A 23701-nucleotide genomic window follows, 5' to 3' on the forward strand; every position below is an offset into this window, starting at 1 on the left:
CTGCCATCTGTTTTTAACTCAAGTAGCCAAACAGTTTTCTCCAAACAGATCACGCACCTGCAGGCGGTGGTATCACATCTAGTTCCAGCTAGGTGACTAGACGCTGTGGCAACTCGACCGAGTTGAGATGTGCATCCCGGTTCCAGGTGTCTGGGGCTGGGTGAGCAGGCTCCGGCCCACAGGGGAGTGGTCAGATTTAGGCATGCGCAAACAGCCTGACAGCCATTTTAAGGGGCTACTGAGCTCTAAAAGGGAGACACTGCGCAGGCGTATATAGGAGACTACAAGCGTCCCTGGAGCACGGAGCACGCGTGCGCGGATTAGCCGGAAGGGGCGGGGTCAGCTATTGCGAAGCGCTGTGCTTTGGGAACGCCGGGGTGGGGCGGGGCGGGGCGACTGTCAGCTGACTGAAGAGCCGATTGCCTCGCGGGACAACGGTCGGCGACGCAGGTTGTGGTAAGAGCGGAAGAGCGCTCTCGGCGGGTCTCTGTGCAGTCGGCGAGGCAGAGGGCCGCCGCAGCACCATGGCGACCACCGTCAGCACGCAGCGCGGGCCGGTGAGTCCTCTGGGCCAGAGCCTGGCTGGGGCGGCGGAGCCTGGGGTCGGACTTCTCTTTGCAATCTTTTGCGGGGCCCCTCGCGGCTTGCTTTGCCGCCTTGGGGCTTCGTGGGTCCTACCTTCGGGTACCCATACGGAGTAGCGACCCTCGTCCTTCGGGCCTCTCGGGTGGAGGAAGGCAGAACTTGATGGCTCTCCAGGTGCCCACGGGCCCTGAAGCTCCTGGCCCCCTTTATGGAGAGGGTCCTGACTCCCGAGGTCCTTCTGGTGGAGGCCCTGAATAGGTTTCCTCTACACAGAAGAAACCTTACCTCATTTCCCCAAATGAAGCAGGACCCCGATTCCCCGTAGTTCCTCAGATAGAAAGGGCCCTGAACCCCCTACGTTCTCAGATCTATCACCTGCATGGTCTCCCAGATGGAGAGTGGACCTGACCTTATTAATTTCCCAAACTGAGAGGGGCCTTGGCTCCCGTGGTCTCTCAGAGGAATGGAGCTGGACACCGTTGGTCTCCCAAACGGAGAGTTATTCTGGTCTCTTTGGTTTCAGAGATGGTGAAAGATCCCACTTTGTAGTCAGTCCTTAGTTGTGACAGTTTCCTTCTCTTCCTAACATCTATAGGAAATAGGGTACTACCTCTTGAGTGCAGTTAGTGGCTACCTTTTCAAGCCTCAATTTCTTCATTTATAAATGAGGAGAGGGGAGCAGAGAACTTGGAAGATCCACCAGGGTTGTCTCTTCAGGATTGTCTTGGGTTCTGTTATACTACCTGTCTCACCTCCGCTAGTATAGATGCCCTCCCAGTAGCTCCCTGAGACTGGTGTGGGTGGGATGTTGTTAGCCAACAGTGGCTGTGTGTAGTAGAACACAGTTCTGATGAGCACCATAGTGTCCTTTCCCCTAAAGTTAATACTGAATGTGACTGCAAAGCCTGTGGTTTCCCAGGGTTTCCTCACCCTGACAGTCTGGTGTTGACGTGTGTGTGTGTGTGTGTGTGTGTAAAACAGATAACTCCTTGGGGTAGATTACTGATTTCCTGACTTTGAAGAAAGCCCCAGGCTTGATTAGATGCTTTTTAGGAGGACTTGAAGCCAGATCTCTTGACCCCTTGTCATACTTGGATGGAACTTTCCAGAGTTGGAGTTACTTTCATGTTCAGCAACCCTTCTTCATATTCACAGTGTCTCAGAAAACTATAGAAGATTAATGGTGGCTGCCAGAGGGGAAAGGGAGCCAGAGCTTTGCCCTTTCCATATCCCCTGGCAAGTGGACACATGGCCAAGGAGAGTGGACCCTTTCTTACTGTGTGCTCCGAGGGTGTCCTTAACTCCTCTGGTATGGGCTGAGTTTGAATTCATCTGATGGTGAGCTCCGTGTCTGTCATGAGCCAGAAGCTATCTTTCTCTGTTGCTTAGAGAAACTCTGGTGCTGTACAGAGCTGGAATAACCTACACAGTGATGGGTAATTGGGAGTGTCAGGTGATCATACTAGCAGAATCTGTGGAGTCAAATCCTGATGTTTGATCTTTCTACTTGCCCAGTGTTCCAGGGATAAGGTAGTCATAGGAATACAACATAGACAGCTGAGTGGTTTTGGGAGCACTCTTGATGACTTGTAACTTTGGGCTGTAACAACTTGTTATAAGTGACCTGTATCTCAACCTTTACTTGGGATATGCATGCCTTCATCATAGTATTAGTGGGCACAATATTTGGAGCAGCTGGACACTGAGCCACAGGTGTGAAGCACAGGGACACAGCTATATATGGTGACTTATGTAAGCCAGAGAATGACAGTCACCATCAGATATGTGTTCTTTCCAGTGAACAGAAAAGGGCTTCATGTGGGAGGACTGCATGGGCCATGGCCAGGGTCTCTGTAGAACAGAAAGCCTTGAACTTCCTCTGAGAAGTGCTCTTTCTGAGAGTGCAGACCTTTTTCAGTTTTCAACTTTTCACTGGTTGCTTCTCTGGGAATGATACACCCATCTTCCTCTGGATTCACTAACATTTGCAAAGGCTGTTAGCCAGTTGTCAGGGTCTAGTAGAACTGCCAGAGTGCGGTGTGCTTCTCTGCTACTCATGTCACACTCAGGCTTGTACGCACCCAGAGTGAATAGAGTGCTGCTTCTAAACAGACGAAGTGCATGCATTTGGTTAGTGCTAGGTCCTGCAAGCAGCCTTCTTTGTGTAGTCCAGCAGGGGTTAGGCCATGGCCTAGTGTCTCCATCCCAGGAGCCTGGACTTAGGCTTGGGCAGTTGACTCTGTAGCTGACCTTTACCTCTGACGAGTGGGAAAGGACTGACAAGAGTGTCTTGGCAGGCTATAAAAGGCAGAGGACAATCTCATGTGGGTGAGGAGGCCTCTCTGTCCTTGGTTAAGGGTTTAGGTGGGCAGGTATGAGAACAGACAGCCCACACCTACATTGTTGTGAAGGAGTAAGTTCTTCCCCAGGATATGTAGTCTTTTACATTTTTAGATTTTAGGGTTTTTAGGGCTTTTTTTGTTTGTTTGTTTGTTTTTTTAAATAGCAACCACAGGGCACTGCACCCTATGCTATATCTATATCACTTTTGAAAATGCTGGTATTTTGAAATTAACCCTTTCTGCTACCTAGTTCATAAAGCCACTCCTTTCCTATAGTGAGTGACTTGTAGGATTCTACTTCTTGTGGGGATACATGCAGGAGGTCTTGCTGCCTGGAGGCTGCACCAGATGTAGGGGTGGCATTTTGAAGGTCCTCCTTTATAGATGTGTTTCGTAGAGCCCCACAGGTGCTGACTTGTCCTGCTTGAGATGCTGGTTAACCAGTGTGCTTTGCCAGAGGCTGCTGTCTCTGGCTTTGCCCCTCCTCATTCTGTGGGTGGTCCTTAGTGCCCATTCCTAGCAGAGCCAGTGACTTGATTAGTGATAACAAAGTGCTTTTTTTTAAAATTTTTAGATTACCTTATGTGTATGAATATTTTGTCTGTGTACATGTATGTAAACCATGTGTGTTCCTGGGGCCCATGGAGATCAGAAGAGGGGGTCAAATTCCCCAGAACTGGAGATACCCATCTACATGGTTGTGAACCATGTAGGTGTTGAGAATTGAACCCAGGTCCTCTGGAAGAGCAGCCACTGCACTTAACCACTGAAACATCTGTCCAGCCCCAAAAGAGTCATTTTTTAAGTTGTTCATATGTTCTGTACTTGGTAACTGCATCTATTGTTAAAGATAAGCTTTTTCTATCAGCCAGAGGTGCCTGGGTTGTCCTAAAGTACAGTTTCTAAAGTACGGTAAAATGTAGGCTTCTCATTTTCTAGTAATGGAGAAGGGAGTTGAGTTCTTTAGGATGTATGTCAGATTTATTTATTTATTTATTTATTTATTTATTTATTTATTAGTGTTACTATATACCTGTAGTTTTCAAATCTCCTGTGTGAGTTAGCATCCTCTTGTCTATGCATCTTCACAGGGCAGAACCTGAGTAAGAGGTTGTGCTCCCCAGCTGGCCACTAGACCTATGTCTCTGGGTCCTTGAGAATGTCTGCTCTGGATTCTGAGTATAAGTCTAACATCAGGCTGTGGTGACCAGATAGTGACCTCTACTGGCTTCTTGTCTTTTTACTTTATGTGATTTTGTGACTACTCTGCTTTTTCTTTTAGAAAGTATTTACAGGATTTTTCTTTCTTTTGTTTATGTTTTGACTTTACATCTTATTCAGCATTTATATTTATATATATTTATATTTAGGAGGGATCTACCCACAGCAACTTATAGCTGTATCCTTAAAAGTCAGATCTAATAAGTGCAAGTTTCTATTGGAACCTATTTTATATGGCATAAATATATACACATTTAACACTCTAAGGCTTCCATTTGTTTCTATTCTTGCTTTGATTCATTAAACAGAGTTTTTAATGTATGAAATTAGTAGTAATAACATTTTTTAAATGTATGTAATCAGTAGTAAATTCTTTACCAGTTTGATAAACGTTTGGGTTATTTCTTTCCTCTTGCGAGTTACGCTAGGAGTGTTAACACACAGTCTTGCAAATTTAAAGTTGATTGCCTCTCTATCTGTCTCCCCAGTCTGTGCAGAACCCGCAGCTGGTGGTGACTCGGAGCTGGTGGTGACCCGGGGCCATGGTTGGCTGTATTTGATGGTTCTTCTTTCCTTCAAGCAGCAGCATTTTTTCAGTGCTTGTTTGGATCTGAGATGTGTAATCTTCTTCCTTATCCTCTTTGTGTCTATCAGGATCCCTTTGCTGTGCTTTCAAGTTCTTCTTTTAGAACTCTTCACTGAAGTTCCTGAGGGCTCTGTAGAGTGGCAGTGGGCAGTAGCACTCAGTCCGCTGTATGCTTGCCCTGCTGTCTTCCTGTCACTCCTTTACTAGTCTTCCATTCTTTAGAGTTTTGGTGTAAACCACTGAAAGCCTTTATGTGCAGTTTCTGTCCTGACTGAGGGCCAATCGCCATATATAGAACTATATAGAACTGTTGTTGTGGCTCATGAGGATGCACCAGACTTATGGATGGAGAGTGCAGCAGGCCCAGCTCATGGAAATACGAGGAACTAGTAAGATGCTAGGTCCTTATGAATTATCTTTCACTTCTCAGAAAACATATTTCTGTGATCAAATCCTTTTCAGATACTATTCTGCTTTGACACCAGAGAGGCAGTAGAGCTGGGTACAGGTGGGTTATGTAGTTGCCAGGTACCTATTGAAGGCAGACGGGACTGGCTACGGTGACTGTGGGGAGACAGAGCAGCAGCTAGTTCTCTGCATAGGAATCCCTGTGATCACTGGCTCTGGAAGGCTGTCCTGGCCTTGGCATTAGGCAATAGATCCACCTCTGTCCAGCTGCCACAGATACTCTAAACTATGGGCTGCTGCTTCTTTAGGATTCTTCCTTGCTCCCTTTAGCCTTGCTAGTGCCACAGCCTCACATACATGGATGCATGTATGCAGTTCACACACTCATATGCATACTCACCTGTAGAAATAACTGCTTCTGTCCATCTTTTTTGCCGAACTCTAGTCTAGCACCTTCTTGACTTTTCCTACAGTGTCCCAGACGTGCTAGCAGACAGGTTGTCCTTGCTGGGTAGGCCCTATCAACAGAGAGGCTAGCTGTCTCTCCTAGGGTTGTCCAGACCCCATGGTCTGTGCTACAGATTGTAAAGATTAGGGATTATGGTGTGCCCTCATTTACTAGATTTGTCTGCCTATTCCTACTTTGAGTTGCCCTCGAGCTACACTGAGCCAAGTGCCCTGCCTACTTGTTCCCCTTTTTTTGGTCAGAGTCCTAGGGATTCCTTTCATTCTTTTAGGGACAGAGAAATATCCCATTCTTTTTGACATTGTGAGTCTGGGCCACGTAGATGATTCTGGCGGAAGTCAAACATTGCTTGGTGGCTCTTCCTTTGTCCCAGGCCATAAGGAATGAGCATATTTATGCTTATATCCTTGCAGTTTTTCCATGGGACTGGTGCATGGAATTGAAATTGTTGGGTCTTAACCCACATGTTTGAAGTCATTTGTTAGTATTAAACTATGTATTTATCTTGTACTCTTAGATAAACTGTAAAAAAAAAATCCATTCTGAGTCTGTTAACAGAGTCATTTAATTTTTCTGAGTCTTTTTTTTAGATCAACAAGTTCTATTTATTTATTTATTTTATTTATTCGATATATTTTTTTAATTTACATTTCAGATGATTTCCCCTTTTCTGGCTCCGTACTCCCCAAAAGTCCCATAAGCCCTCTTCCCTCCCCCTATTCCCCCATCCACCCCTTCCCACTTCCCTGTTCTGGTATTCCCCTATACTGCTGCACTGAGTCTTTCCAGAACCAGGGGCCACTCCTCCGTTCTTGGACATCATTTAATATGTGGATTATGTTTTGGGTATTCCAGTTTTCCAGGCTAATATCCACTTATTAGTGAGTGCATACCATGATTGATCTTTTGAGACTGGGTTACCTCACTTAGTATGATGTTCTCCAGCTCCATCCATTTGTCTTAAGTATTTCATGAATTCTTGTTTCTAATGGCTGAACAGTACTCCATTGTGTAAATATACCACATTTTTGTATCCATTCCTCCGTTGAGGGACACCTGGGTTCTTTCCAGCTTCTGGCTACTACAAATAGGGCTGCTATGAACATAGTGGAGCATGTGTCCTTATTGCATGCTGGGGAATCCTCTGGGTATATGCCCAGGAGTGGTATAGCAGGGTCCTCTGGAAGTGTCATGCCCAGTTTTCTGAGGAACTGCCATACTGATTTCCAGAGTGGTTGTTTTTTCTGAGTTTTTAAGCCATGATAAAAGTTTATATTTCATGTGGCCAATATATGGCAAAATTTTCCTCCACCAGTATTTGACAAAAATACATTTTAGGATTAGCCCTGTATTTTAAAACTTTACTAAAAATAGCTATTTATTGATGGTATTTTCTAGTTCCATCAGTGACTTTATAGAATTTGCACCAATGCCTGAATTCATTTCTTGCTTTGAAGTATTCCTCACTATGTTAACAGCAGTGACTCCGTTAGGTATAGCAAGAGATGCCCTTATTTAGACAAATCATCAGGGACCTGCAGCACCAGGAGGCTTGTCTTTTCCCTCCCAGGATAGAGTATTGGTTGTATAAGCACCTTGTTTATCTGGTTCAGGCTGAAGTCTTTCCTGTCCTCCCTGCTCCCTCTTTAGGTTAAGGTGAAACTTTTTCTAGTAAACTTGTGACTTGAGAAAAGCTATAGAAAAAAGTTCTCCTCATATCATTTTCCCTGATGTCATTTTCACATACCATTGTCACTGCCATGAAACTGGCTTCAGTCCATGCTCTAGATTCAGCTTGTTCCCTTCACTGCTATGGGCTCCTCCCAGTACCTTGCCCTGCCTTTGACCATATCTCAGGCTTCCTTGTTTTTTTTGAGAAGGTACATTGTTGAGGGTGTTGTAGCACATCCCTGACTTGAGTGAAGGGTCTCCTAGCTAAGGCAGAATGGGTTAGCTTTCTCTACCAGAAGGTTGCTTTTCTACACTTCAGTAACATTGTTAAATTCACATTGTTAAAACTTTCCTTTTCTCTTTATAATTTTATGGTTAAATCCTTATTGAAAAATAGCACATTTGAATTTGATCTTTGAAGGGCAAAAGTACTAGGGATTGATCCTAGTGCATTGTGCATGCTGGGCAAATGGTCTACCACAGAGCTCTACCTCTGTCCTCTTTAATCTTAATCTTACCCTCCCTAACAGTCTCTTTCTCTTTAATGAAAGCCTGGAAGAGTATAATATGAAATCTCAGTGTCTGAAGTTTCTAGTCCCAAGAAGAGAATGATTAAAGTAAAAAACAGCCCTTCCTTGTCCTACCAGGCCTTTCCTGACCTTCATGCCTGAAGCAGTCCCATGACTGTTTCACTGACCTGTCACTGTGATATCTACTGGCCTGTTTGCCTTCCTGTGTGTATCCTTCAGAGATACAAGTGTGTCCTGCTGCAGCCCTAAAGCTGTAATATGTGGCATACAATTGATAGTTGTTCCTATGACAAATGAGAACTTAGCCTATTTAAGTTAACTCCAAGAACCTGACTGAAGAAAATCTGTTTTTGCCTAATAATCCATTTATGATGTGTAGATAAAACTGGGTATACATCTTGGGGGTACACCCTCTAAATTCACTATAGACTAGCACAGGTATGGGCTAGGAGCCCCTCTGGGAGGGACTTGGGGTTTCCTCTATACCGTAGATACTGGCTCCTGTCTTCTTGAGCCATATCCCTTTCTCATCTCTTCTGGACTCCCCAGAAGCATTTGTGCTGTGCCTTGGGAAAGGCTGTCTGTCCAAGAGAGGCTTCAGGCATTGGAAACTGCCTTTCTTGGTAACTATGGGTCTCACTGGCCACAGCTACTTTGCAGAAAGCTTCTGCCTGTGAGGGTTGACTTCCCTCCTGGTTCTGGACTGAGTAACCCCAGAGGTGCAGAGGGGCATGCTGCTGAGTTGTCACCACTCACAAACAAGTGTGACATGCTTTTGTCAAGTTAGAGGAGAGTAGTGGGGACATCATCAGGTTAACTGCTCAAGGGTGGCCCACAGAGGACTCTGGGCTGTATCCTGGGTTGGTTCTGAACATCTGACTAGTCTGTATTTTCTGTAAACACAGAAATGGGGAGAGGGTAAGGGACTAGACTCGGGCATCTGGTGACTTTTGCTTGCTTCTTTCCTCTGCTAATTTATTTGATTTATTTTCTGAGACAGGGTCTTGCTGTATAACTCAAGCTGGTCCTGAACTCACTATGTTACGCAGATTGGCTTTGAACTCACTGTACTCCCCTGCCTCAGTCTCTCAAGTGCTGGATGTGAAAGTGAGCCACCATGTCTACCTTTTTCAAGGACCTTTGAAAAGAAGACCCAAACCCCTTGGAGACAGATATTTCCAGGTGCTAGGAGCTGAATACCCTGCAGAAAGTGCAAGTGTACATAATGCATATCAGTGGGAGCCCACAGCCAGGTGAACAGGTAGAGGTGTGCAGTTGAGAGAGTCAGGGCGTCACAGAACCCGGATACCAAGTGTTCCCAGAAGCTCTCAGTAAATTCATTCTGTCACAGCTCACATATGACATTGGTGCTACTGGGGAAGCATGCATGGTTGGACCACTTTAGGCACCTGATTGCTGCTCAGGTCCTTCAGTGGGCTTTCAGCCTTCAGAGCTTCATCAACTGTTCCTTAATTGTGAGTATTTCCTCTCTGTAACTCAGATGGCACCCGTTGGGCAAGGAGCAGTCCTGGCTTCTGTTATGTTATCCTGGTTGAAGCTGTGGATGTTTGCTACCAGTGCTGTTCTCACTGGTCCTAAGTAGCTAACATCTCAACTGCTACAGAGGGATTCTTGGCCCTTCTTTCTTGGGCCCCAGACAGATATGCCATTTCCAACTGGTGTTTTCTTCCCAGGAAGCCCTGGTTCAGCATGGATTCCTGTCCTCTTCCTCTGTGGTAGGGTCCTGTGGTTAATTTGAGAATGAATCTTAGCCAGGGCTACCATTAGGAGTCTTGGTTAACCTTTCCCCTTTCCTTTTCTCTCCTCTTTTTCTTGAAAAACTCTGCTTTCTTAGAGCACTTCAAGTCTTCTCCCTCGAGAATTGGATATTTTCTTTATTTACATTTCAAATGTTTTCCCTTTTGCAGTATCTCCCCTTCAGAAACCTCCCTATCCTATTCCCCCTGCCCCACACCCCTCCTGTCTCTATGAGGGTGCTCACCCACCCACCCTCCCACTTCTGTCTTCCCCTACACTGGGGCATTGAACACCCTTAGGCCCAAGGGCCACTCCTCCCACTGATATCCAACAAAGCCATCCTCTGCCACATATGCGGCTGAAGCCATGGGTCCCTTCATGTGTATTCTTTGGTAGTGGTCCAGTTGTTGGGAGCTCCAGGGGGTCTGGCCTGTTGACACTGTTGCTCCCCACATGGGGCTGCAAATCCCCTCAGCTCCTTCAGTCCTTTCTCTAACTCCTTCATCGGGACCCCACACTCAGTCCAATGGTTGGCTATGAGCATCTGCCTCTTTATTTGTCAGGCTCTGGCAGAACCTCTCAGGAGACAGCCATATCAGGCTCCCGTCAGCAAGCACTTCCCGGCATCCACAATAGGGTCCAGGTTTGGTGACTGTATATGGAATGGTTCCCCAGGTGGGACAGTCTCTGGGTGGCCTTTCCTTCAGTCTCTGCTCCACACTTAGTCTCCATATTTTCTCCTATGAGTATTTTGCTCTCCTGAGATATATTCTTAACCTTCCAAGGGCTCTGGTTTGCCTTGAGTACGTCCTGAATAAGCCATATAAGGTGTGTGTCTTCAGGGGAAGGGAGCTCAAATGAGATTCCTTTAGGTTTTTTTAAAAAAGCAAAGCACTCTCCAGACCTTAGTAAGGGTAGAGGAGCTGGACTGGGCCTAAGCGACACACTGCTCCAAGGTAAGCCAGATAGGACTGTGAGATTGCTTGGCTACCTGCTTTGACTGCAGTCTTTTTCCCTCCTCACTGGAAGGTGTACATCGGTGAACTCCCCCAGGACTTCCTCCGTATAACACCCACGCAGCAGCAGCAGCAGATCCAGCTGGATGCCCAGGCAGCCCAGCAGCTGCAGTATGGAGGAGCAGTTGGCACCGTTGGTCGCCTCAGCATCACTGTAGTACAGGTAGGTCTCAGTTTCCTGTTGAAGACTGGTGGGATTGAGCAGACAAGGAGGCACTAGGCATGGGGCTTTGCACCCCATTTCCCATGTGGACAGTAGAATTTTTTTGATGCTAGTTAGTCTTGAAAATATCTGGTAATACCTGTTGATTCCCAGGGATCTGCCTAAGATACTATTGGTCCACGCCGGGCATTATCCTCCATGAGGATGCTTTCCCTGACCTCTTTGTAGCAGCTGAAGTGCTAGCTACTCAGTCCTGCACAGCTGCTCTGCAAACTCCATTCAGCTCCATGCCGAGGCCTAGGATGTGCACAGTTAGTGCACTCTGTCAGAAGAAAAGTCTTGTCCTACTGCTTACAGGTAGTTGCTTAATGCCAGGTCTGGCCAGGTTCCCAGAGTCATGAGTCAAGGAGTGGCTGGCTGGCAGCATGTTCAAGAGCAGGTTACTGACATGGTTAGGTGAACTTGAAGGCTGATTTTTCATACCCTGGGAATACCTGTAAGAAAAGTAGTATACAGAAGCACTGGCCTTTGTCTCTGCTGGTGGATGCCTCATTTTTCTAAATTTGGTATTATTTCAGGCAAAATTGGCAAAGAATTATGGCATGACTCGTATGGACCCTTACTGCCGCCTGCGTCTGGGCTATGCTGTTTATGAAACTCCCACAGCACACAATGGCGCCAAGAACCCTCGCTGGAACAAGGTCATTCAGTGTACAGTGCCCCCGGGCGTGGATTCATTCTACCTTGAGATCTTCGATGAGGTGAGAGATGCCTCAGTGTTACAGGACCGCCTAGTGTGGGATCTGACAGACATGGGTGTGCTGCGGTGTGCCTTGTGATTATAGTCACGAGGCTGCTCTCCTGGTGCTTGGGCCCTGTGTACCTAGCGTTTAGTGGCTGGTAACAGGGTGTGATCTGCCTGGACATGTGGCATTTAGTGGCTGAATGACAAGGTACAGCTTTTTTCTCTCTCAGCTCCTTTGACAGTGACTGTTGGGAACCATCACCGGTGATGGAAGCCTGAGTAGAGTATGAAAATAGATGTTGATGGGTAGGTCAGATTTCAAGCGAGTCAGGCTCCACTAGTGATAGGAACACTGTTCTTGCAGGTGTGAGTTCCAGGCTCTGCCAGTAGTGGCCCATGGCCATACCAGCAGTTAGGCATGCAACTTTTTAGGGCAGTCAGGAAACTCAGGTGCAAGATGTCTCCTTGTAGCTTAGTTCTGGAGACCATGTGCTTGCCTCCTTGAAACAGAGCAGGGGGCAGTGGGAAGAGAATGGGGACAGTGAGAGCCAAAGAAGTGGGCATGGGCAGCCCAGCGACAGGACACGGCTTCTCCTTTGTCTTGACCCTCTGCCTCTTGCTCTGCTTTCTTCTTGTTTGTTTGTTTAGTTGGTTGGTTTTGTCCCTTTCTCCTTCTTCTGTGTCTGCAAATAGTAAGGATTTGAGAAGGAGGTCTGGGCTGTGGATGCTGGCTTGGAGCTCTTGTCCTCATCGGTACCTACTGGGCTTGAGACTTGCAGCTGTTATCTAGTGGATTAGGAGTAGGGACCCAAGGACTGGAGAGGCACCTATCCCTGAGATGGATGACAGCCCGGAGATTCTTTACTGTCCTTTGGCTTTGCCTTATGGTGGTTCCTCAGAAGATGCAGAAGTGGTAGTGGCCAGGTCCAGGTGAGCTGTGAAGGTCTGGGATTGTAGTTTAATGGGAAGCTCCTTGAAGGAAGCCAGAGCAGAGAGGAGGAACCCTGCCCTGCCTAGAAGATAGATGTAGGCGGCAGTCTAGGTAGAGTCACAGCCATCGTCTCTAACATGGGTTGTTATGTGCCATGATGAGGTCATTTTACTCTTGTCTTCCTCAGCGAGCCTTCTCCATGGACGACCGCATAGCTTGGACCCACATCACCATCCCCGAGTCCCTGAAGCAGGGCCAAGTGGAAGATGAGTGGTACAGTCTGAGTGGGAGGCAGGGCGATGACAAGGAGGGCATGATTAACCTGGTCATGTCCTACACGGTGAGTCACTGTCCGGAGAGGCCATCCTCTAATAGGTTATGGCTCCCAGAACCTGGGGAAGTCATGGGAGACAGGGCTGGGGATCTGTGCTCCCACTGTCTCCTTTGTATTATCTAGGCCTTTCCTATTAGTTGTTCTTGAGCCTTTGAGAACGAGAGTATAAAACCTCCTATGTGCGGGCCTCCTCAGCGTGGCCATCCTGCATGCCTCTCCTTCTGGTGTTGGGTGTTACCTGTCTTTAACATGTGCTTTATGTAGCATAGGTCCATTTTGTACTAGCTCATCTACAGTTCAAGATTATTTGAGTTGGTACAGGAGAGATGGCTTAACAGGTTAGAGCACTGCTGCTCTTGTGGAAATTTCCAGGTTTGATTCCCAGCACCTACATGGTGGCTCACAACCAACTGTAACTCCAGTTGCAGGGCATTCAATACCTTTACTGGTATCAGGTACATATATACATGCACTCAAAACACTAAGACACGTTAAATTACAAACAAACAAACAAAGAAAACAGTTCAGTATTTCTGAGAGAAGCTACTCATACTTATGCCCTCTCCAGAACAGACCCTGAAGGGAGCTTTCTGTGTGAGAAGCAGTGGCAGTTGCAGCTCATGTGAGGCCAGTGGTTGACATCATTTGTTTTCTTTAATCTTCACCCTGACTTTTGTTCTTACTGAAACGGAAACTCATTTTTTTCTCTAGATTGGCTGGTAATGAACTTGAGGGATTGTCTTGTCTCTGCCTCCCTAGCCCTAGGATTATAGATAAGAGCTATCAAGCATGGCTTTATATGTGGGTGCTGGGGAGTGAACTCAGGTCCTTATGCTTGTGCACCACGCACTTTCCTAACGGAGCTGTAGTTCTGAGTCTGCAGCCCAGGTCTTCCAGCTGAAGGGCGGTGGTCTGCAGGAGTGTTGGTACAGATGAAACCAGTGGCCAGGATCACATTCTTCCTGAGGACTCCACGTCTTGGTGTTAATGTCTGGGCTGTGGCTAGGACTATTCCTGTGATAGCAGAAGTAACAAGATTGACATATGGTATGGTCTTCCTTGACACCCATGTTTTTCTTTGTTGTGTTTCAGTCCCTCCCAGCTGCCATGATGATGCCTCCGCAGCCTGTGGTCCTGATGCCAACTGTGTACCAGCAGGGCGTTGGCTATGTGCCCATTGCAGGTATGTACTGCTTCTTTGGTAGGCAATCCTGGGACAAACTAGGACAGGAGAAGGGAAGGGCCCAGCATTCTTGGGAAGGTTGAATAGTATAGAATAGTGTAAGCATGGCTACTTTAAATGAAGATCCTAATAAAACTTATTCCAGTGTCATATTTGAATTATTCATGCATACATAGGAAATAGTGTTTGCCCTAATTATTGCCACAAGTAAGGTGACTTGAAATTTTTGGAGGTGTAGAAACATTGTCTAGGAATATTTTCATGTGTGAGTTACTGGAATAAGACATCCTGGTTCCTGCTAGACAAGGCATACCTACATCTTAAAAAAAAAAATTAAATTAATAACTGCTTTGTTCATAAAGTCCAGATGTGGCTTTTATATATTTTTTTAATTTTCTAATCTTCCCGTGGCTTTCACAGTGCCTGGTGTCCAACTGGCCCTCCTACCAGAATAGGACAAGCCAGATAGATCACACAGCTGCTTTCTTGGCTTCAGCCAACAGGAAAGACTGTGGCTCTGAGAGTAGGCACAGGGCATGCCTGCAGGCTCCATGTTCTCTGCTAGGGTCCAGGGAACTGGGGTCCAAGCAGACCATGGTAGTCCTGCTATCCCAAGGAACTCAAAGGCTGAGATAGTGGGGGGTGGGCAAGAGGGAGTATGAGGTCCTGGGTGAGACTTGGCCTCTGTGGTCCCTGCTTGCTGGTGCTCAGGGTGAGTGTTGCCTTGTGGAGTGACTCATTAGCCTTTATTAGACTCAGCCCTTATGCCAACTGAGCTAGGGAAGATAGTGCAGGACTTGGGAATGAAATCCACCCACACATATCCTGAAAACAGGCTTGGGCCTTCTACTTATGACAAATCTTCCTTCAGGAACAAAGGGCAGCACTTTGCAAAGGAAAGGGAGGGTAAGTTCACAGGCTTCCAGGCCCCTTTTGTTTTGGAATGGAGTAGGTTGCCACCAGATCAACAGAGACCAGAATGTACAGCCTGCCTTAGAGGGCAAACCAGTCAAGCAGGGAGTAACCCAGGGCCTTAGAGAAACCTTAAAGCAGTGTGGTTGTTCCCCGAGAGCCTTGGAAATCTGGAGAGTGGGATTTTAGGGTTTGTGCTCTCTGGAGTCCCCAACGCAAGATCCTGACCTGTGCAGGTCAGTGACTGGATCCTGAGGTATGAGGGTTGTGTTCTCAGAGTGGCTTCCAGGTTCCTTTTTGAACTACAGTCCCATCAAGCTATATATGGAATTTGTCGTTGAGTTGTCCCTAATTGGAGGTCTGCAGAGGGAGAAGCAAGTGGAGTGCGGTGAGCAGAGGGAATGGGTCACAGATGGGACAATGCAGCAGCGGTCCGTTCCCTCAGTTTCTCAGGCCAGAAGTCAAAACAAGGGCTGCAGTCCTTTCTGAAGCTCCAGAGAGGAAACTTCTACCATTTCCAGCTCTTGGTGTGGCTTGGTTTCTGGCCATATCTCCCTGGTCTGTCTTCATACTCTTGTGGTTGTTGTCCTCTTAGTGTGTTTCTGTCCTGTAAGGTCACTGGACAGGGGCTCTTGTGCTCTTTCTTGGTCTCATGTGAACAAAGGTGCCCTCTTTCCATGTAAAGTCCTAGAGGCACGGGGTTGGGGGGTCGGACTTGAGCACATCTTCGGGTGGCAGCAGAGGGAGTGGGGAAGCAACAAAGACAAACTTCTGTCCAGTTACAAACAGAGCCACTTCTAAACAAAGGTAGAAGCTGTTGACCAGTTCCCTCTTTCTTGGCACCTGTCCTTCATTCTCAGTAATGCCTCTAGACTGCTCTAGAGTGTGTATTTTAGGGAAGGCTCCTTTATAAATAGACTTTGATCCTCACTTTTGATGTACATTTTGAAAGTTAGAAATAGTTTCCTACTGATAGGAAAGCTGCCACAGAAATAAAAGGATATTTCTCCTTTGGAGACCAGCCTCTGATGCCTTCTCTGTCCCCATGTAAGCATGCTTCTTGGAAGTGAGGACACGTCCCAAGGGGACGTGCTGCAGACCACAGGGCTGGTGGTCTAGGTCTTCCCAGAACTTGTGACAGACAGGCTCTGCAGTTATCTGTGCTGCCCTGTTCACTGTCTGGCCAGGTGAACTCAGATGCTGCTTAGAAAGCTGCTCTCTTTCCTTTCTGCTGCTCATACTTAGTATTTGGTAAAGTGACACAGTTTGCCTTTTCATTCTTTTGAGAACCCCTTTGTATCTCCTCGAGGATTGTATTCAAGGTCACAGTTGCTGCCTGTTTTTTGTCAGACTGAGCTGTCCACTGATACAACTATCAGTGGACAAGTAGCAGTGTGGACTTGAGGATTGTTTTCTTTTCTGAGCTATTAATTTGTTACTGTTTTGTTTTGTCACTCAGTGATCCCAGATTGGCCAGGCCTTTAGGCTGAACTGTGTGCTTTTTGATGTCTCACATGCTGTGAGCTTCCTGACTTTGGCACAGGAAGCCTCTGGCTATCTTGTACATTTCCTTCTTCCACCCCAGAATTAGCCACTTCTCTCTAAACCCAGGCTTTCACTAATGGAGGATCAGTCTTAAAAAGTTCTCCAATTGTCTTTTGTTTTTTATCTATCTTAATCATTGGGGGCATAAATAAGCATGTTGCTTTGTTGAAACTAGATGCCCAGCCTTGGTTCTTATAATTCCTGTATGTTTACAGTGGCAGAGTACTTGGGGTATCCTGTGCAGAGATGATTAGGGGTTGCCATCTGGTCGATGTATCATGTTATCTTAGTCCCCAGAAGCAGGAGCAGCAGTTCATCTAGGGCGCTTTTATTCCTGTTACTCTCTGGCTTCTCAGAAGTGAGGTCAAGCCACATGGTGTGTCTTGCTTTGTATCAGCTTCATGCTGCAGAGTTTGCTCTCTTGGGAAGACTCATACCCTTGACTATTCAGGGTGTGAGGTATGTGTACACAGACCATGCATGAAAGAGGACTGAACTGAAGCACAGTTAGACAGGAATGAGGAGACTCACATGTTAGCCTCTTCTCACAGCCCATTGGTCTCTCCTTCTCATATGCCCATGGGGCAATGCATTGACAGTAGGTGGCTGATGCTTTGCAGAGCTGAAGGTTGAGGATCAAGGGTTACCTGTGTTTTTGTGAATCTATTAGTTTGTAATATGCAGCCTGCTCCTGATCTCCCTAGCCAGCAGGGGTAGCCTCTGAGGCCTTTAGCTGATGGTGTAGGTTCTGGGCTATTGTAGCAAGGCCATTTGGACCCAGGCTGTCTGTGCTGCTATGCTAATCACCAGTTTTTCTTGAATGGAAAGCTCCTTTGCTTTTGTTTTCTGAGTGGCATTTTATTGGTGAAAAGGCTCTTGTTTCATTGATTTGTGTCTGTCTATAATGTGTGCATTGTAGCTAACTGTCCAGCTATCGGAAAGAACTGGTCCTACTCCATCAGTTTGTGTCAGTTTACGACGAGGGGACATAGGGTTATGCCATTGAGCTGCCCTTATTAAACATGGTGCTTTAGTGTGAGCTACAGGTTCACTTCCATCTGCATGGCTCCTCACAATACCCACTTGAGCCTAAGAGGACGGACACATTGTTTGCATCCCAAGGCTGCAGGGTCCTATCTGTCCTTCACCCGAAAAGTTGGCTGGTCACCCCACATCTGCTCTCACAAATTCAAGGAAGTTTTGATAAACTGGTTCATACTCAGTCATGGTGACAGGTCAGACTTGGATTGGGAATATTGTATCCACTCTGGAGGATGGACAATACACCAGGGCCAGTCTTCCTTGTGTGTAGTGGCCTGCTCCCAAGCTGGCTTATGAGAGCAGATAACTGCAGATAGCTTTCCTACACTGATCCCATGCAGTTGGTCTGCAGGTTTTCCAGTAGTGCCCAGACCTCACTTCCCTGCACCCAACTAGGCTGAAAAGTGTTGGAGTAGTCTGAGCAGGACTCAGAGGAAGCTACCTGAATATAGTTATGCACCTTTCCTTGAGTTGCCTCAGCAGCTGTGTTTGAGTCCCTTTAGAAACAGGCTGCTGTCTTACACCTGGACCAGGAAACAATTTTGGCATTTTGTGTTCTTTAAAAAATACAGAAATATTATAAGAATATGTTTTTATTTTAATACCAGGTGTGGGACATAAGACTGCTTCAGATTGTCGACAGCAGCTGACTATGATTGGCCTCATGCTCTAACAGAGGCATGATTTTGCCAGCAGTAGTTTCTTAGATTGTGTAGTGTTTAGAACTCTGGAGACATTTCAAAGGGTATATAAATGCTAGGGCCCCAAGAGGCGGGTTGTTGCTTGATTGTTGTTGTTTGTTGTTGGTGGTGGTTTGTTAAGTAGTCGTGTGCTAAGAAGAAACAAGAAGTAGTTAGATATGCTGATAGCAAAGATCAAACTTGTCCCAAGGATCTCAGGCCCCTAATCAGCAGGAAGTAGTCAGATGATAAGCCTTCCCCCTCTTTCCTATCCTGTTTTTCTCTCCTGTCTAATATTAGGAGTTTGAAAGGGTGTAGAAGAAAGAAGAACCCCCGGAGTGGTATAGAGCTGGGTCAGCAGGTAGTCTAACTTTCTGAGGAATCGCCAAACTGATTGCCAGAGTGGTTTTACCAGCCTGCAATCCCACCAACAATGGAGAAGTGTTCCTTTTTCCCCACATCCTCTCCAGCCTCTGCTGTCCCTGAGTTTTTCATCTTAGCCATTCTGACTGGTATAAGGTGGAATCCCTAGGCATATACCCAGAAGATGCTCCTACATGTAATAAGGACACATGCTCTACTATGTTCATTGCTGCCTTATTTAAAATAGCCAGAAGCTGGAAAGAACCCAGATGTCCCTCAACAGAGGAATGTATACAGAAACTGTGGTTGTATATACACAATGGAGTACTATTCAGCTATTAAAAACAATGAATTTATGAAATTCTTAGGCAAATGGATGGAACTAGAAAGTATCATCCTGAGTGAGGCAACCCAATCAAAAAAGATCTCACATGGTATGCACTCACTAATAAGCAGAAGTTAGCCCAAAAGCTCAAAATAAACAAGTTACAATTCACCCAGCACAGGAAGCTCAAGAAGAAGAACTTAAGTAAGGGTGCTTTGGTTCCTCTAAGAAAGGGAACAGAATATTCACAGGAGCAATAAGGGAGACAATGTATGGAACAGGGGCTGAAGTAAAGGCCACCCAGAGACTGCCCTACCTGGGGATTCATCCTATAAACAGTCAACAAACCTCCATACTACTAAGGATGACAAGAAGTGTATACCAAAAGGAGCATGCAATGGTTGTCTCCAGAGGGGCACTGCCAGAGCCTTACAAATACAGAGGCAGATGCTAGCAACCAACTATTAGACTGGGCATGGGGTCCCCAATGGAGGAGCTGGAGGGTGGTCCAGAAGAGCTGAAGGGGCTTACAGCCCTATGGGAAGAATAATGATTTTGGCCACCCAGACGCCCCAAGACTCCCAGGGACTGAACCATCAACCAAGGGGCACACATGGTTCCAGCCAAAAATGTGGCAGAGGAAGGCCTTGTTGGATATCAGTGGGAGGAATGGTCCTTGGTCAGGTAAAGGCTCAACAGAGGCCCCAACAAAGGGAAATGGGGGGGAGGGGAGGTGGGAGTGTGTTGAGTGGAGGGGCATATAAGTGGAGGCAGGGGGAGGAAGGAGGGGTTTGGGGTCTTTGGGGAGGGGGAAATTGGGTAAGGTTTTACGATGGCAATGTAAATGAAGATGATATAAAAAAAATGAGACGAAAGAAAGAAAGAAAGAAAGAAAGAAAGAAAGAAAGAAAGAAAGAAAGAAAGAAAGAAAGAAAGAAAGAACCCACAAAGCAGCAAATGTCAGGTATAGTACTATGTGGTGACAACTTGTAAGGTGTCTGATGACAACCTGTCCAGGTAAGTCAGAACAGAGGCATGAAGGTGAAGGCCTGGCCCAGAGGGTACTTGGGAAACCTGCCTCTGTTTCTCAGTTTGTACCCCTTCATCTAGCACAGGGTGCAGGGAGCCAGGTAGCACGTGCTGAGCCCTTTGCCAGCAGCCTTTTGTTGCTCTCATGACAAAAGGATTGGCTCCCGTGCCCACTGAGGGCCCTGGTACCTCAGGCTTCTGAGAAGTGATGCACTTTCTGATGCGTATTGTCTTCATTGTGAAAGGCTAGTCTGCAGCTTCTCTTGAAGTTTTCAGAGAGTGCTTTATGTAGCTTTACCTTACCATATGCATGGCCACTGTAATGTCTGTCAGCTGTGAAAGTGAATTCTAGAATGTTGACACAAGCAGACTTTGGAGTATTGGGTGAAACAAGCATACTACTTTGTTGTTCCAGTTCTCAGAAAGACCCATGTCTGTGATGAGTCTCCTAAGTTCTTGAAGTAGCACATGTGGTTACCATATTTTCATCTTGCTCCTTGTAATTTTTGATTAGATAAATTCAACTTGAATTTTTGTTCAGAAAGAAAATACATCAGGAGAGGGGGGCCTCAGTAGTGAGGAGGGTGGCCTATCCCATCTGCCCCAGGCATCCCTGTGGGATCTGTTTTCAAGTCAGACTTATGGTAGCCTTTCCTCTTGAGGCCAGTGAGATGTATCATTTCTTCCTTTGACACTGCAGCTTTATGACCCCAGTGTTTTTGTCCTGGAACTCACTCTGTAGACTAGGTTGGCCTTGAACTTAGAGATTCTCCTGTTGCCTTTCAAGTATTGGGGTTAAAGTCATGTAATGCCATGCCTGGCTGACCCCACTTTTTAAAACCAAACTTCAACTTTTGTTTTCAGGGATGCCTGCCGTCTGCAGCCCTGGCATGGTGCCTATGGCCATGCCCCCACCAGCTGTGGCTCCTCAGCCCCGCTGTAATGAAGAGGACCTCAAGGCTATCCAGGACATGTTTCCCAACATGGACAGGGAAGTTATCCGTTCTGTGCTTGAAGCCCAGAGAGGGAACAAAGATGCTGCCATCAATTCCTTGCTGCAAATGGGTGAAGAGTCTTAAACCCACCTGTGGCCCTTGGCTTCACAGCACTGACCCCTGGACTTGTTCACCCAGGGCTCCCCAGGGTCACCATCCCCACAAGATTCCAATGAAAGACCATCCACATACCCTTTCCTTGGACATCTGCGCCGCCCCTTCCCACATATTTTGGGGATGCATGTGGATTTTTGGTTCTAGGCAGGCAGTCCTCTTCATTGTTGCTGGGGCACAGAGTTAGGGGACAGTTCTCTCCTAGTCTCTAGCTGGGTGATGGTGGCATGGCCCTGTTCTTGCACAGACCAGTGGTCCTTTTGGGGATCTGCATCTCCTGTCCTCACCCTATTCTGGAAAGCATTCTTACAGAAAGCAACTGCCTCTGCCAGGATACTAGAAATTGTACAGCATCCTTCTGAGTGATGGATGGCATGGAGTTACTCAGCCCAGCTGGGATGATTGTTGAGGGTGGGTGCACTAAGTTCATGTGCACTTACTTGCAGGTTATTTTTAGAACTTTCAAGCTAAAAGCTCCTTCCCTCCTCTGATGTTGTATGTGAACCTGGGCCCCTCACCTAGTCTGGGTCAGTGAGATATGCTTCTCAGCCATATGCAGCAGGTCTCTAACCTCCTGTCTAGCTTACCTGCCACTGTCTGGCTAGGTTTCAGCCACAGAAATCCAACTTGAAACAGAAAGTGTCCAGACCTGGTGCTTGGTTGGCAAGGCCCCACCTTGGTCCTCACTGCTGGAAGCTGCTTTCCACCTCCTTTTGTTTAGTACCAGCATTGTGGGTCCTACTCTAGGGGCTGTTCTTGTTGATAGACCTTAATCACAGAGTCCAGAGTCAAGTGAAGGAGATGGGTGGGTGTGCTTACTACTAAAATTCAAGCATCGTGACACTACTGACCTGCACTATACTCTGTGAACCCATACTGTAGCTTGGCTTGAGTGATAAAAATCCATGCTTAAATTAAACCTTCATGAAGCTATGGGTGCCTGTACCTGATCAGTGGAGATTGTGTGTTGTATTTTGAGTTGCAAACCTTTGAGCCCATGACCTGGCTATAGATCTGTTTAGGGAGAAAATGAGTGACACCTTGTCCTAAGATTGAGACCTTGAAAATTTTCTCAGAATCAATACATTATGTTAAGAAGCTATCAAGCATTGTCACATGTTTATGGTGTAACAGTTTTGCCTTACATTGCAGTTGGTTTTTGTTTTTCTGAGAATTTGTACACCCAGTTTGAATATGTGATCCATCAATATGGGCATGAAGGTGACTCCTAGAAGTTTGGACTATTGTGAAGGACTTCAAATAAGAAAATTAGTGCTTCAGTCTTGGTCTTTGCCTCCTAAAAACACAGTGAAATAGCCTACTTTCTGTTATCCGAGGGGGCGGGGGGGGGGGGGATGCCTTTTGTCAACTGTATTGTTCATAAGTATTTATTTTTGTAAGCCTAAAGGCAGTATGTGGATGGTGAGCATGGGATGGTGGGAACAAGCACTTTTCGTTAGTTGTAGGTCTTTAAACCTTTTAACTGCAAAATGGAGAAGAAAGACCAGCGTTTGTTAAGTAGATCCAACCACTCACTCTAACACACCAGGCACTGGAAGTCTCCGTTCTAGACTGTTGTGTGCCCTGTGCTTGGTATATGGGGTGGACGAGTCAAGTGGGCAGGACCTCCTTAGGCGGTCCACTCAGTGTTACCAGCAGACTCAGACTGCGGAGCAGGACCTCAGCCCGTCTCTAGGTGTCAGGTGTGGCTGTGTGCATCAGCTCCTGCCTTAAGGAGGTCCCAGCTGAGCTCAGGGCCACTTGGTTCATGTGAGGTTCTGTAGAAGCATCAGGATTTGCTGCCAGCCCCTGAGCAGCCCCCACAGCACTCAGAGGTAGCGTTCACTAACTTGAGCTTGCTCGAATGAAGAGTGATGGTTTTAAGACAGATTTAAGACTTGAGCTGAACACAGACTCTTCTCTTTGTCATGAACATTTTATTTTTTTAATAGATTGAAGAAAGATCACATTTTATAAGGCCTGAGTGATTGATACTCCACTCTCCTAGGTTTTGCTATTTTGTCTTGGAATTTCATGTCAGCGCCCAGCTAATGCAACAAAAGAGGCAGTGCTTATCAGTGCCTGTGTAGGTACCAGGGCACCAGAGCATGGCTTGCTTGGCCTTCCATCCCATCCTGAACCTTCTTGAGATGAAAAGTCATCCCTGGAAGGCAGACAGAGGCCAAGGCCACAGCAGAGGCCACAGCAGAGGCCACAGCAGAGGCAGACAAGCTTCTGCACAGGGACCAGGCTCTCACTGGGTGTCATTGCTGCTCTTACCAAGTCTGAAGATTGATGTTGGTAGAAACTTTCACAAGGTGTTCACTGGAGCCCCTTCCCTCAGGCCAGCTCTAGGGTAGGCATGTGTCTAGGGATGGCCAGAGCTGGTTTCTTCTCTGGGCATGTTGGTTGGCTGACGTAACCTGCTGCACGCTTGTGGTCTGAAATGGCCCAGGGCTTTCATCTCACTGTGTGAGTGATGTCGGCCTGATGACAAGTGCTGTGCCACTGGGCTCTGCCCTCGCCTCCCAGGCCTCTCCACAGACGCTGGTGTCATCTGGTGACTGTCTGGAGCTTGGTGGGAATGGTTCTCAGAACTGTCTGTGGTTATCTTGGGGATGGGGGTCCGTGTCCATATTTTTCTTTGATTATATGATATATTTTTACTTTTCAGCCTTCTAATTTAATAAGTGGTCTATATATAATAGAAAAATAAAGTCCTCTGAGGAAATGTTTACCATTTTTGTTCTTGAGTATT

At 46.6% G+C, this 23701-nt stretch overlaps 1 protein-coding gene across 1 annotated transcript; it reads left to right on the forward strand.

Annotated features, from left to right (window-relative positions):
- Positions 1–402: 402 nt before the first annotated feature.
- Tollip (toll interacting protein) lies at positions 403–23680 on the forward strand. Its single transcript, XM_052195173.1, has 6 exons — positions 403–557; positions 10597–10746; positions 11325–11507; positions 12610–12762; positions 13849–13939; positions 20699–23680. Exons 1-6 carry the CDS (start codon positions 525–527, stop codon positions 20911–20913), a joined length of 825 nt encoding a protein of 274 aa, XP_052051133.1. The 5' UTR covers positions 403–524; the 3' UTR covers positions 20914–23680.
- Positions 23681–23701: the final 21 nt, after the last annotated feature.

This window comes from Apodemus sylvaticus, chromosome 1 (assembly GCF_947179515.1).
Source record: "Apodemus sylvaticus chromosome 1, mApoSyl1.1, whole genome shotgun sequence".
NCBI lineage: Eukaryota > Metazoa > Chordata > Mammalia > Rodentia > Muridae > Apodemus > Apodemus sylvaticus.